At 45.6% G+C, this 12,904-nt stretch overlaps 1 protein-coding gene across 2 annotated transcripts; it reads right to left on the minus strand.

The window, feature by feature from the left end:
• Positions 1–820: 820 nt before the first annotated feature.
• On the minus strand, positions 821–12,412 carry LTB4R (leukotriene B4 receptor). Of its 2 annotated transcripts, none has more exons than XM_035102721.2 (2): positions 12,147–12,412; positions 821–4,233 (listed from the first exon to the last, which is right to left on the minus strand). In XM_035102721.2, exon 2 carries the CDS (start codon positions 4,198–4,200, stop codon positions 3,112–3,114), a length of 1,089 nt encoding a protein of 362 aa, XP_034958612.2. In that variant the 5' UTR covers positions 4,201–4,233; positions 12,147–12,412; the 3' UTR covers positions 821–3,111. The 2 variants fall into 2 exon arrangements, with proteins under 2 accessions (XP_034958612.2, XP_034958614.2); XM_035102723.2 differs by lacking the exon at positions 12,147–12,412 and adding an exon at positions 4,433–4,692.
• Positions 12,413–12,904: the final 492 nt, after the last annotated feature.

Here is a 12,904-nt window from a genome sequence, read left to right on the forward strand (position 1 = left end):
TTAAAAGAAGAAAAAAGAAAACAGTGACACTTTCAAAGTTCTAAACTTTTGTCCTGATGTTAATTTTTGATCCTCCATGCCACTCTTGAATTCCCAAACAGTAGGGCTGGAGAATCCTAGAGTACGGCGAGATAAGCTGAATATGCTAAGAGGAATAATAGAACAAAAGTCTGCTGGAGTAGAGGAGAGCCATAACTAGGTGATCTTGTGCCTCTAGCAGAAATGTCTAGATTGTGCCCTCTAGCCACAGACAAATTAGCTCTTCTTTCCGCCTCTCCTCTAACTCCCCCCTCCACCCATTCAATTCCTTACACACTTCACCTTGTAATGAATTCTTTCACAGAAAATCCAATACTTAATCATATTTCTTAGCCGATTTTGCGCTCCCCTGTCTTTGCCCCTGGCGGGGGGCCTTCCTCACCACCCCCTAGCTACGGCCCTGGGATGGAGTCTTCCTTGCCTCTGAGAGGGCGGGAAAGGGCTTGACTTTTCCAAGACTCTATTGCCACCTTTTCAACGTAGGAATGGCATTTTTTTGTGAAATTGTCCTTGTTGTAGCACAGGTTTTTGTTGCAAATACAGTTCTTTCAGTAAGGGATAGAAGAGAAATTTGTTCATTCCATGCATTTCAGTCTACTGACCAACTGACCACAGATTAATAATATGGATCTGAATACTTACAGGTGAAACTCGGAAAATTAGAATATCGTCGAAAAGTGCATTCATTTCAGTAATGCAACTTAAAAGGTGAAATCAATATATGAGATAGATGCATGACATGAAAAGCAAGATATGCCAAGCCTGTATTTTTTGTAATTGTAATTATTTGTTGTTAGGCGGGTCAATTATAAATGGAATGTAATTAATGAAATGTAATAGCGATGTTTATTTTTGTATTATGGTAACTATTTGTTTTATTACTGTGGAATTTCCAAAAGAAAGCATTTGTAAAAATTAAAATAAAAATAAAAAATAATAAGTTGCATTACTGAAATAAATGCACTTTTCGACAATATTCTAATTTTCCGAGTTTCACCTGTATTTGCTAGAATTTGCACCTTTCCAAATTTTGCGACACAGATAGCATGGCTCAAAAAGTCCACCGAAACATGTTTTAAAATACATATTTTATTATAAAATGTGTTCAGCAGTATGTACATTGAGATAAAATATGTATTTAAATATGTATTTTTTGATATAATCATATTTAAGTGTGTATTCAAATACAGATTTCCAGACAGACTGGTTGCTTTTTTTAATGCCGATTCATGCAAACACAGCAAAGAAAGGATTTATGAATTAGCATGTGTAAAACTGAAAACAGACCCGAAATTAATGGTTCCATCCACCCCTACTTCAAAGGGACCGAGGGTTGCTTGTGAGTGTCCCTGCTTTCAATCTAGAAATCCACTCTGGTGATCTGCAGTCTATAACCTCCCCAGATGCCAGCAATCCCTGAAAGCCTTGTGATGTCCTCAGCTAGGCTTTTCTCTAAATGTGCAAAGCAGAAGTGACTCACCAGGTGGGACTATGCATAATTCTGGGCAGGTGCATCACTGTTGCTTATGTGGAAGGAAAATGGGGAGGAAGTGAGACAGCCGGGACAGTGCAAACTCCCTCCCAGTCCCCTGAAAATTTCTGTCCTGATTGGTGAGATTTTGCCTTATATACAACAAATACAGTCACATAGTACAATGGGGAAACTGGTTTTCCTAATGGTCTTAAGTATTTCCTAGGGCTGCTATACATCCGGTATTTCCCAGACATAGCTGGGATTCGTCTTTCAAAAATGGCGTCTCGGTGAAATTTTTGCAAAGCAGCTGAAATGTATGGGGAAACCGAGGCATACAACAACAACAACAACAACAACAACAACAACAACAACAACAACAAAAGTCAAAAACTTTTTTTAAATCTCCAGATTTTCACTTTTGGAAATATGGCAAGTTTGAAATAATATAAAGTCTCCATCGGATGCACTGCACTGTTTTTTTTTGTACTGTACTTCTATTATGCCTATTGAATTGATGGTGATGATTTTTAAAAAGCTTTTATTGAAGTAAACCAAACAAACCTAATTTTTATTCAGCGTAGACTCACTAGAATTAATGAATACAACTAATTTAGGTCCATTAATTTTAATGGGTCTGCTCTTAGTAAAGCTTAGTTAATTCTACCCACAAATACATCTTTTCACCTTTCACTGCTAAGATAAGCTTGACCCTCCATACCCACTGAAATCATAAATTCTAAAGCACCCTAGGGTGAGACAGAAAAACAGAAGCATATTTTGTGAGGTAAGAAAAACTTTTAAAAGGTTGGAGGCCAGGTTTCAGCATGCACAAAGAGAGAGGAAGTCCCAAAACAGCAATTTGGGTTTGTGACCAATTTGAGTCATATTCAGAGTAGACCCATTGAAATGAATGGGCATGGCTAATTAAGGCACCTTCATTTCAGTGGGTCTACTCTAACTTAGAGTACAGCTACAACCCCTAGATCAGGCATCCCCAAACTTTGGCCCTCCAGATGTTTTGGACTACAATTCCCATCTTCCCCAACCACTGGTCCCGTTAGCTACGGATCATGGGAGTTGTAGGCCAAAACATCTGGAGGGCCGCAGTTTGGGGATGCCTGCCCTAGATGCTTAGGTGGGATAATGTGGTATGTGAGACACTGCATATGTTCAATGCCCTCTCTTTGGCTACCTGTAGACCCTGCTTTTTAACCAAACAGTGTCCATTTATGATGCCTAAATGTTTGTACTGAATAATCAAAAAGCCCTATGTAGTTTCTGTAATGCATTTTCAGTTAGGGCTTCACAGTTTTGAGGTGCTGGGCTTGCAAAATTTCCAGGAAGCTGGTTGCTAGGCCTGAGAGCGAGCGGTTTGAGGGAAATCTCAGTATGACAGCTGTGTGCCTCCAAATGAAATCTTCATGCCACACAGCAGATGACAGATGTGTGGGACCTGCGTATCTCAGATAAAGGGTAATGGGGGGGGAAGAGAGATGGGAAGAGGGGCCATTTCTAGCACGCAATATGAAACCACGATGGGTCAGACAATCCATTTGTGCATGTACAGAATCCACTCCACTCCACAAAACAGTAGGCTTTCAAGGCGACTTGAGAGGTTTTAAAGTATCTTCGTGTTCTCGAGACGATCCGTTCTCCACTGGGTTAGTAGACATGGTAAAAGACTCGGGACTCACATTGTTTAAGGTGGCCATCTTGGCGTCTCCCTGTTGGTCCCGGCTGGTACCGCGCTTGTAGCTGGACACTTCTGAGGCAGTTCCTTCGAAGAGTTTGGCCATGAATCCGAAGCCGGCTGACCGAATGAAAGAGCTGCCGCTGAAGGCGTAAAGGATGGGGTTAACGCTACTGCTGAAGAAGGCGAGAGCCACCAAGGTCGGCCTAGCCATCTTAGCGGCATTTTTTACATTTGTCGAGTCGCTCCACACAGCAGCCACGTCCAGAAGGTTCACCGTGTGATAAGGGAGCCAGAAAATAACAAAGGCCAGCACGATAAGTCCAATGAGGTGGTTTGTACGGCGTTTCCGGCGGAAACGGGTCTCCTTCAGACGTAGGCCGATGGTTCCGTAGCTGTAGATCACGGCGGCAAAAGGCACCACAAACCCAGTGATGGTTTCGAAGAGATTGTGGAAGATCAAATGGTTGGTTGTGGGATGATGGAGGAAACAGATATACCTATTTTCCCAAAAAACCACCTTTCTGTAGAAAAGTACAGGGATGGCCAAGAAAACAGCAGCCACCCAAATTGCCAAAACCAGAAGCCATGTGGTACGTTTGGTGCGTATCTTCTGCGAGATGAAGGGCCTGGAGATAGCTAAGCAGCGATCCAAGCTCATGAGGGCAATGAGAAACACACTGCCATACATACTGACCCCACAGATGTAATGGCAGGCTTTGCAGACTGCCTTGCCGAGTTCCCAGTTGCCAGCGCTTAGAAACCGCAGGAATATGGGTGCCGTGAGCAGCACTGCCAAGTCAGCTATGGCCAGGTGAAGGATGAGGAGGCACGTGACCGTACGCTTGTGGACAACACAGCCTGCGCTCCAAACCACAAAAGCATTGCCAGGAAAGCCCAGAATGAAGGCCAGAGAGAGCACAGTTAGGCCAACTGCTGCGCCTGGCAAGGGTGATAGCGCCGATGTTGTATTCTGGGTGATGTTGGCAGCGCTCATGGTCCAGTTGGGTGGCAGAGGGCAGTGGAGGAACTGTGGAGGGAAGAAGAAAGGAGAGAAACATCAGCAGAATTCTATGACGGCGGGCATGCATTTTATTCTCGAGTCAAACTTGGACCAAAGCTTGTTTAGCATTTCTCTAATGCATTCTATCTCATCAAGCAGCTTTGAGGCTCTTTTTCCTTTCGTGCAAAGCGGCTGCTAAATGTAATCATGCACATGTTAGTGTTACCCGACAAAAGTCTGTTTTCCTCGGCTCCCAAAGCCGGTAAGGATGCGCAATGAGTGGAGAGGTTCAAGTCTTCATTGCTGTGGTGATAGTGGCTCGGTTTGGTTTGCTCTCCGAAAAGACTGAGCAAAACAACACTTGAGGCAGAAAACATTTCTACAGGGTTGCAGGGCATGACCGCACCCATGCCTGATTCCCTGCACCCCTCCCGAGCTTGCTCTTGACGCCAGGTGCTAATTGCTGATAAGCCAAATAAGCTTGCCTGAAGCCCTATCTGATTTGGTTGTTGCTCTCTACTTGCGGAGCATTGCTTTTAATATGAACTTTCAGCTTGCTGATGGGCTGAACTGGTGGCGTTTGGGCTGGAACCTGAGAAGTTAGCCCGCTCTATAGAGCCAGACCACTGGGTTCACCCAACCTGGTGGTTATTATTTCCTGTAGCACAAATGGATGAACTTTTGCCTATTAATGACTAAAATGAGGTATATCCCATTGAAATATTTAAAAAGGTTACGCACAAACCGTTTTTTTTTTTTTGGGGGTATGCCGTTTTACCATTTCATAAAATTGTATTAACAGTTCTATATATATTTCGTATCAAATTTGGACACAACACCACATTCCACAATGGGGAGTGTTCTTAGACAAATGTCACACCTGTGCAAGGTAAAAGCCCCTTTTTGGGACCTCAAAACTCAGCCAGCAGACCCTGCCGGGCATGCTGGAAAAAGAACCTACAGGGGAGGTAGCAAAACATCGTCCTCTAGCGGCATCTATACAGAGTGGCTGGGGGAACCCGGCCAGATGGGCGGGGTATAAATAATAAATTATTATTATTATTATTACTGCAGCTAAAAAAAGCTTCCCTGTGTGTTTGATGACCCTATATAATGTTGTATATATGTGACTCTAAAGCTTGGGTTCAATTGTATATCTGCTATATTGAACACTCTTAAGCTTCTGAGCTTCGCTTCAGGGAGCAGGCTTCAAATCTAGCGGAGCAAAATATTTCGTGATTGCTTCCCCCGTCCTGCAGCAATGGGCTTTCATAGAGGATGTGCCACCTGGAATCGACAGTGACGTCCGATGCTGCCAATGCGACTAAAAGAACAGAGACTTCTAGTTTCTTTAAAGCCAATGAAGCAACTTCCTTGCAGTTCTTACATAAACGGTGGGGCAACTGTTTTGCGATGAGAGAAAGGGGGAAGTGTGTGTGTGTGTGTGTGTGCATGTGCGTGTGCGCACAGGAGTGCATAGGGGGGTGTTTGTGCATGCCCCTCTACCAAGACTCTTCTTGGAGAGGAGCCCCATCATTTCCCATTTCCCTTTCTGTTTTGGCCCTGCAACAATGGAGCAAAAACATTGCATCAGTGGTGTCTTTTCCTCTCGGAAGATAAAAGCAGCTGGGGGGGGGGAATCTTGTTGGGTATAGATAACCCACAGTTAAAAAATTAAGAGCAAACACCCATTCTGGTCAGTGCTAGAACCTCAGTAGGTGTCTCTCACTCTGTGTGTGTGTACAGACAGATAAATATAATAGACATAGATATAGATTGTATATCTATGTATCACATTTGTATCACATTTGATTTGCACCATAATGGTTTTTTTGCTCATACTACCGATGTTCCAGCAAATATGTTGGGTTTACCTTGATAAGGTAAAGATAAAGGACCCCTGGACAGTTAAGTTCAGTCAAAGGCGACTATGGGGTTTCGGCGTTCACAGCGGCAAAGCTTCGTGCTCCGCCACCGGGGGCGGAGAACAGGCGCGCTGCCCCCAGGGACGTGGCACGCGTTCTGGGGGCGGGACATGCTTTTGGGGGCAGGGCGTGCCATGCGCAGGGGCAGGGCGTGCATTTTGGGGGCGGGGTGGGCAGCGCGATGGCGCCCCTGGGATCACGCCACTCGGGGGGCCCCGCTCCCACCGCCCCTATCTTCCTACGCCCCTGGGCGTTCATCTCATATTCAGGTCAAGAGAGCTGGCGTTTGTCCACAGAAAGCTTTCCAGTCATGTGGCCAGCATGACTAAACCGCTTCTGGCACAACGGGACACCGTGACAGAAACCAGAGCTCATGGAAACACAGTTTACCTTCCCACCGCAGCGGTACCTATTTATCTGCTTGCAGTGGTGTGCTTTCAAACTGCTAGGTTGGCAAGAGCTGGGACAGAGCAAGGGGAGCTCACCCCGTTGTGGGGATTCGAACTGCTGACAGGAGGCTCAGTGGTATAGACCACAGCGCCACCCGTATCCCTGGATAAGGCCTCCATGAGACATAGCACGAGACAAACACATTCAGGCAAACAAAAGGCATTATCAGAGTCCAAGGCCACATTCCAGCCAGACCAAAATGCTCAATGAGGGTTTGAAGCAAGATTGGTGTGGTGTGTGTCTGGGAAGGGTGTGTGGCCTAGAGGAGTGTATTTGGGTCCAATGCCTGAGGTTGCCCACCCAGAAGAGGGGTAATGTACACCAAACACCTGTAGCAGAACTTAAATGCGGGTTGAATTTGAGTTGAGGATGAGCTGCCCCTTGTGCTGTTTCTAGGGTCTATCTGTCCCAATGCTCTATGAGTCAAGACTGTTCTCTAGCTGTTTGCTGGCAGGAAAATTGTAGTATTCATGGCATATAACTTCCCTGGGGTTACGGTACGCCACGTCATGTAGTTCTTGTCGCATCCGTTCTTCTTTCTCCAGGATGTGTGGGGTTTTGTGGTTTCTCCAAGCAAGAACCAAAAATTCAGGGCATCCTCCCTTACCCCCAAATGATACTTGTCAAAGTTGAAATTGAATCAGGTTATCGTCACCTAGAACCTGCTTTTAGAAAGGCTAAGCCTTGCCAGCCCTGTGACAAGAGTGTGCTAAGCATGTAGCAGTAGTGATGTATGGAAGTGAGAGCTGAACCATAAAGAAGGCTGATCACCAAATAATTGATGCTTTCAATTATTGATGCTTTCAATTAAATAATTGATGCTTTCAATTATGAAGGGGACGACAGTGGACGAGATGGTTGGACAGTGCTCTCAAAACTACGAACATGAGTTTGACCAAGCTGTGGGAGGCAATGGAAGACAGGAGTGCCTGGTGTGCTCTGGTCCATGGGGTCACAAAGAGTTGGACATGACTAAATGACTAAACAACAACAAACAGCAACATTTCTGATGTTTATTCATTTGCGTGAAAATGCACGTGAAAATGTTGGACTTTAAGTGAGGTGAGGTCAGACTAGCAATAATATTGATGGTCAGTTCCATGTAACTTTTACTACTACTACTACTACTACTACTACTACAAGCAAACGGCCTTCTTGGTAGTGGCGCCTGCCCTGTGGAACACCCTCCCATCAGATGTCCAGAGAATGAACAACTACCTGACTTTTAGAAGACATTTGAAGGCAGCCCTGTTTAGGGACGCTTTTAATGTTTGCTGTTTTATTGTTTTCTGTTAGGGGCTGCCTAGAGTGGCTGGGGAAACCCAGCCAGATGGGTGGGGTATAAATAGTAAATTATTATTGAATTATTATATTATTTAAAAGCAAAGAAAAGTGAATTAAAAGCAGCCACTTCAATTAAAAGCGGAGGGTTGAGAGTTAGTAAACTTCCTTTTTACCCTGGCTTTTGACAGCTGAGATGTTTATATTTCAGGACCCACCCTATTTTTGTCACTATAAGTTGTTTTAAGTGTTGTTAGCCCTCTCTGGGACCTTATGGTGGAGGGAAAATATAATAAAACTGTCAGAGATGCAGATGCGGCTACTCTAGAGTAACGACTCCTCACAGCATTGTCTTTTTAGGCTTTTATTAAGTGCTGATTATTTACAGTGCTCGGACCGATCTATATACATGTTGTCAGTACCTCCGAATGGAGGTTGGCGCGTTTTCTTCCAGCAAAGAAGTTTGGGAAGACCTAATCTCCTCCCACGACGTTTCTTGCGTAATTCCGGGGTCGGCGGGATCGGCCTTCCCCCCTTGCTCCCCCCTTCCTGTCCCACCTTGTGCATGGGCTCCGCTACCTTGCCGGAGCCTCGGTCACCACTTCCTGAGTCTCCGCTTGAGGCATAACCCTCCCCGCTTACCCCAGCGCTTGGCGATGAGCTGGTACTTAAGATGGGAGGGACCTCCCGGTATCCCCTGTCCCTCACAAAAATGAAACAAACGAATACAGTCTAGGGATAGGAGCATGTGATTTCAACCTTTTAGGAGTACAGGGGTGTGACTTTAGTAGCATGCCAAATCCTCACCAAGGACTGGCCCGAGAGGAAGACAACAAGAAAAATGGGTGAAGACAGCTGCTGTGTCTAGCTCTGGCGAATTAAGGAAGAGGTAGACGCAGGTGGTGCTGCAGTCTAAACCACAGAGCCTAGGGCTTGCCAATCAGAAGGTCAGAGGTTCGAATCTCCATGACAGGGTCAGCTCTCATTGCTCGGTCCCAGCTCCTGCCCACCTAGCAGTTTGAAAGGTAAATGGTGTTTCCGTGCGCTGCTCTGGTTCGCCAGAAGCGGCTTTGTCATACTGGTCACTTGACCCGGAAGCTGTACGCCAGCTCCCTTGGCCAATAGAGCAAGATGAGCGCCGCAACCCCAGAGTCGGTCACGACTGGACCTAATGGTCAGGGGTCCCTTTAGCATTTTAAAATCCACAGCCTGATTAAAGCAGATATACATAATGGTATCATCTTTAAAAAACATTATATAAACATAGGACGCGGGTGGCGCTGTGCCATTTGGGCTTTCTGATCAGAAGGTCGGCAGTTCGAATCTGCACAACGGAGTGAGCTCCCATTGCTCCTGCAAACCTAGCAGTTCGAAAGCACGCCAGTGCAAGTAGATAAATAGGTACCACTCCGGCGGGAAGGTAAACGGCATTTCTGTGCGCTGCTCTGGTTCGCCAAAAGCGGCTTAGTCATGCTGGCCACATGACCTAGAAGCTGTACACCGGCTCCCTCGGCCAATAAAGCGAGATGAGCGCCGCAACCCCAGAGTCAGTCACGACTGGACCTAATGGTCAGGGGTCCCTTTACCTTTAGACAAATTGGAATGGCTTCAAAGGAGGGCAATGAAGATGGTCAGTGGTAAGGAAACAAAGTTCTCTGAGTTAAAGGTGACAGAGCTGAGCTTATTTAGCCTGGAGGAGGGAAGACTAAGAGAGGAGAGGAGAGTACTCTTCAGATTCCCGAGGGTCTAGGGATGAAAGGGAAATTCAATCCAGTTCGCATTTAAATCTGAATTTATCAAATTTGCACTTTCTGAAATAATATGAGAAGCAAAATACAGCCAACCTTCAAAATTCTCACTTATACAAAATGCACCATGCAGTTCTCCAACCAAAGAACATTCACAACAATGCATACAGTTGTTTTTTTTTGGGGGGGGGAGTATGGTGAAGAATGAATATATTAATGAAAACAAGATACAAAAGTGCACCAGGAGAATTTGCTTGCAAACATGAGCGCATTAGTCAAAACTGCATACAAACATGTTTATTAGAGAGAAATTCACACTAAAATGGTGGAGAATTTTCATGAGGAATTAGTAAAAGGAAATAGTTAGCAAATTTGAGGGTTTTTTTTTGGGGGGGGGGACACCCTGAGAAACTGAGAGAAGAGAATCTGACAGATCTTTCCACCTGTGTGAAGGAGAAGTTGTTCTCTGCTGATGCAAGAGGCTGGAGCTGGATTGTCATGTGCTTAAAGTTTCAGGAGGATAGACACGGCCGTCTTAAGCATATCTGGTGCCCTGGCGCCGTGGTGCGAAGATCCCTCCGGCGCCCCCCCCCATTTCCCAGCGCGGCTGTCTGGTGGGCGCAGCGCGGTGCCCCCTGGCGGCCCGGCACCCTGGCGCCTTGCGCCACCCAGCCTTGCCTTAGAGCCGGCCCTGAGGATAGATATCAATGAACATTAGGAGAAACCTATTAAAGGCTTAGAGGGGTGGTAAGTGAATATGTAAATTTTTGTTTCTCCCAGTTTGTCATTTTTTCCCCAGTCTTAAGGTCAGTTCTCCACATTTCCTTGTCAGTTTACAATATATATATTTATCCCGCCCAAAAGGAGTCCTCCTGAAAATGTTTCAGCATTCTTGTCTGAATTTTTCAATCTAGCTTAATAAACAATAATTAATAAACGGCCTCGGTCCTGTAAACCTGAAGGAGCGTCTCCACCCCCATCATTCAGCCCGGACACTGAGATCCAGCACCGAGGGCCTTCTGGCGGTTCCCTCATTGCGAGAAGTGAGGTTACAAGGAACCAGACAGAGGGCCTTCTCGGTAGTGGCACCCGCCCTGTAGAACACCCTCCCAGCAGATGTCAAGGCAATAAGCAACTATTTTACTTTTAGAAGACAACTGAATGTTTAGGGGAAACCCAGCCAGGTGGGTGGGGTATAAATAAATTATTATTATTATTAACATTTCCCCCAAAATGTGTTGGGTTCATGAATATAGGCATATTTTATCCAAGCACATACACTGATGCACACATTATGTGGCTGGATAAATGACATTGCTGGAGAGGTGTGCATTTTGGAGGATTACTGTTTCAATCTGCATATTGTTTTGGAAAATGCAACTTATGTAAGTTTGGTTTTAAATGGAAACAAATGAATTTCTCCGCCATCCTATCTCAGATGCATGTGTCAGTGATCACATCCACACCATCCATGTAAAACACATGGCTTCCCTCAAAGACTCCTGGGAACTGTAGTTTTGGCCTCACACAGAGCTACAATTCCCAGCACCCTTAACAAACTACAGTTCCCAGGATTCCGGGGGGGGGGGTCATGTGCTTTAAATGTATGGATGCAACCCAGTGTTGGTCTGGGGTTAGGGTATATAGGACTGAAGTAACAGTACAGATAATAAACAGGGCTGCAGATACTTAGTCAACTCATTAAGCCACAGATTAAGCCACAGAAAATAGTGGGGGAAAACCACACACCAATTAAATTTAAAATATTTTTGGTCAGATACATTTTGGTCCAACTAACTGAGCAGCAGATTAATTTGTTAGCATTATGGTTCATTAATTTTCCAGGTGGTGAGAACAACGGGGAGGGGGGGCACAAATCTAGCATGCTCGTCCCCACAACCCCTCACCCAAATCACTACTTTATTTAAGGCAATGTAAAGGGGGGGGGGTGCTGAAAAATTCTCTAAGGAGAACTATTCTAGTGAGCTGTGGTGGTAAAGAGTTTCGGATCCCTACATAACCAGGGGTGACTCTTTGTCTCAGCAGGCTGTCCTATCTCACAGGGTTGTTGTGGAGATAAGGGTGCACTTGGAGAAAAGGTGGAATAAACAGTCTAATCAATCAATCAATCAATCAATCAATCATAACATGCATGCCACATATGGTCAAAGGAACCCTTCATTTTTGTTATGGCTTCACATCTTCCAGAACCGCACCTGCCATTGAGAAAGGTCCCTGCAAATTCCTGCAGCAGCGATTCTGCCTGGTTTAAATTATGCCCTGTTAAGGACGCCTCCTGATTCTTGTCCCGTTACAGGGACATAGGAAACACTGCCGTGTACTGAATCAGACAATCTAGCTCAGTAGTCTCTCCACTGACATGCAGCAGCTTTCCAGAGTTTCCGGGGGGGGGGGGTCTCTCCTATCCCTAACCTAGAAATCCCAATGGATTGAACATGGGACTTTGTGCACGCAAAGCAGCTCCTCTCCCATTGACCTACAGTCCTTCTGCAAAGAACCCGCCAGCCCCTCTTACCCTTTCGGACTTTGAAATCTCTCTGTCTGCCACCGACTTCTCCAGCCGTCTATGCCCCGAGGCTCCTCTCGTTTCTATATTCGCATATCACCACTTGCGGAGGTGGTGAAAGTGGCTCTGTTTGTTTGTTGCCTGTCTTTCTTTCTTAATGACTTCCACGGACCCCCCCCCCCCCAAGAGGAAGTGAACTGACAAGTTTCACAAGAGTTGAGTAAGTGATGGGAGGAAACGGTTCTGGCAATGGGGTTAGCCACTGGGCCGGAAAGGTGAAGAAGTGAGAGGGATGGAGGTAGAGCCACCGGGTTCTACCTCTTTTGGGTGGCATTTCGCTCCTCCTCCTGCAAAAGAACGGGCTCGCAATCTTAGATCCAGCCTTGTGACTAGAGAGTCAGGCAGCCTCAGTCGTATAATGTGCATTTCACCAACTTCAGCTGGGGCTATTTCTGGGCAGGAGTAGCTTGGCCACAATGATCCACATTCTGGTAGCCTCCAGGTAGCCTCCAGGTAGATGACTGCAGTGTGATCTGCCTGAGGTTGTCCTTGAAAATGATGATGATGATGATAATATTTGTTATTTATACCCCACCCATCTGGCTGGGTTCCCTCAGCTGCTCTAGGCGGCTCCCAACAGAATATTACAAACATGATAAAACACCAAACATTAAAAACTTCCCTAAACAGGGCTGCCTTCAGATGTCTTCTAAAAGTCAGATAGTTGTTTACAGTGGTGCCTCGCAAGACGAAAGTAATTCGTTCCG

This window comes from Zootoca vivipara, chromosome 13 (assembly GCF_963506605.1).
Source record: "Zootoca vivipara chromosome 13, rZooViv1.1, whole genome shotgun sequence".
Taxonomy (NCBI): domain Eukaryota; kingdom Metazoa; phylum Chordata; class Lepidosauria; order Squamata; family Lacertidae; genus Zootoca; species Zootoca vivipara.

Coding starts and splice junctions, on each gene's coding strand:
- LTB4R (XM_035102721.2), bottom strand. CDS start 4,200: ATGAGCGCTGCCAACATCACCCAGAATACAACATCGGCGCTATCACCC.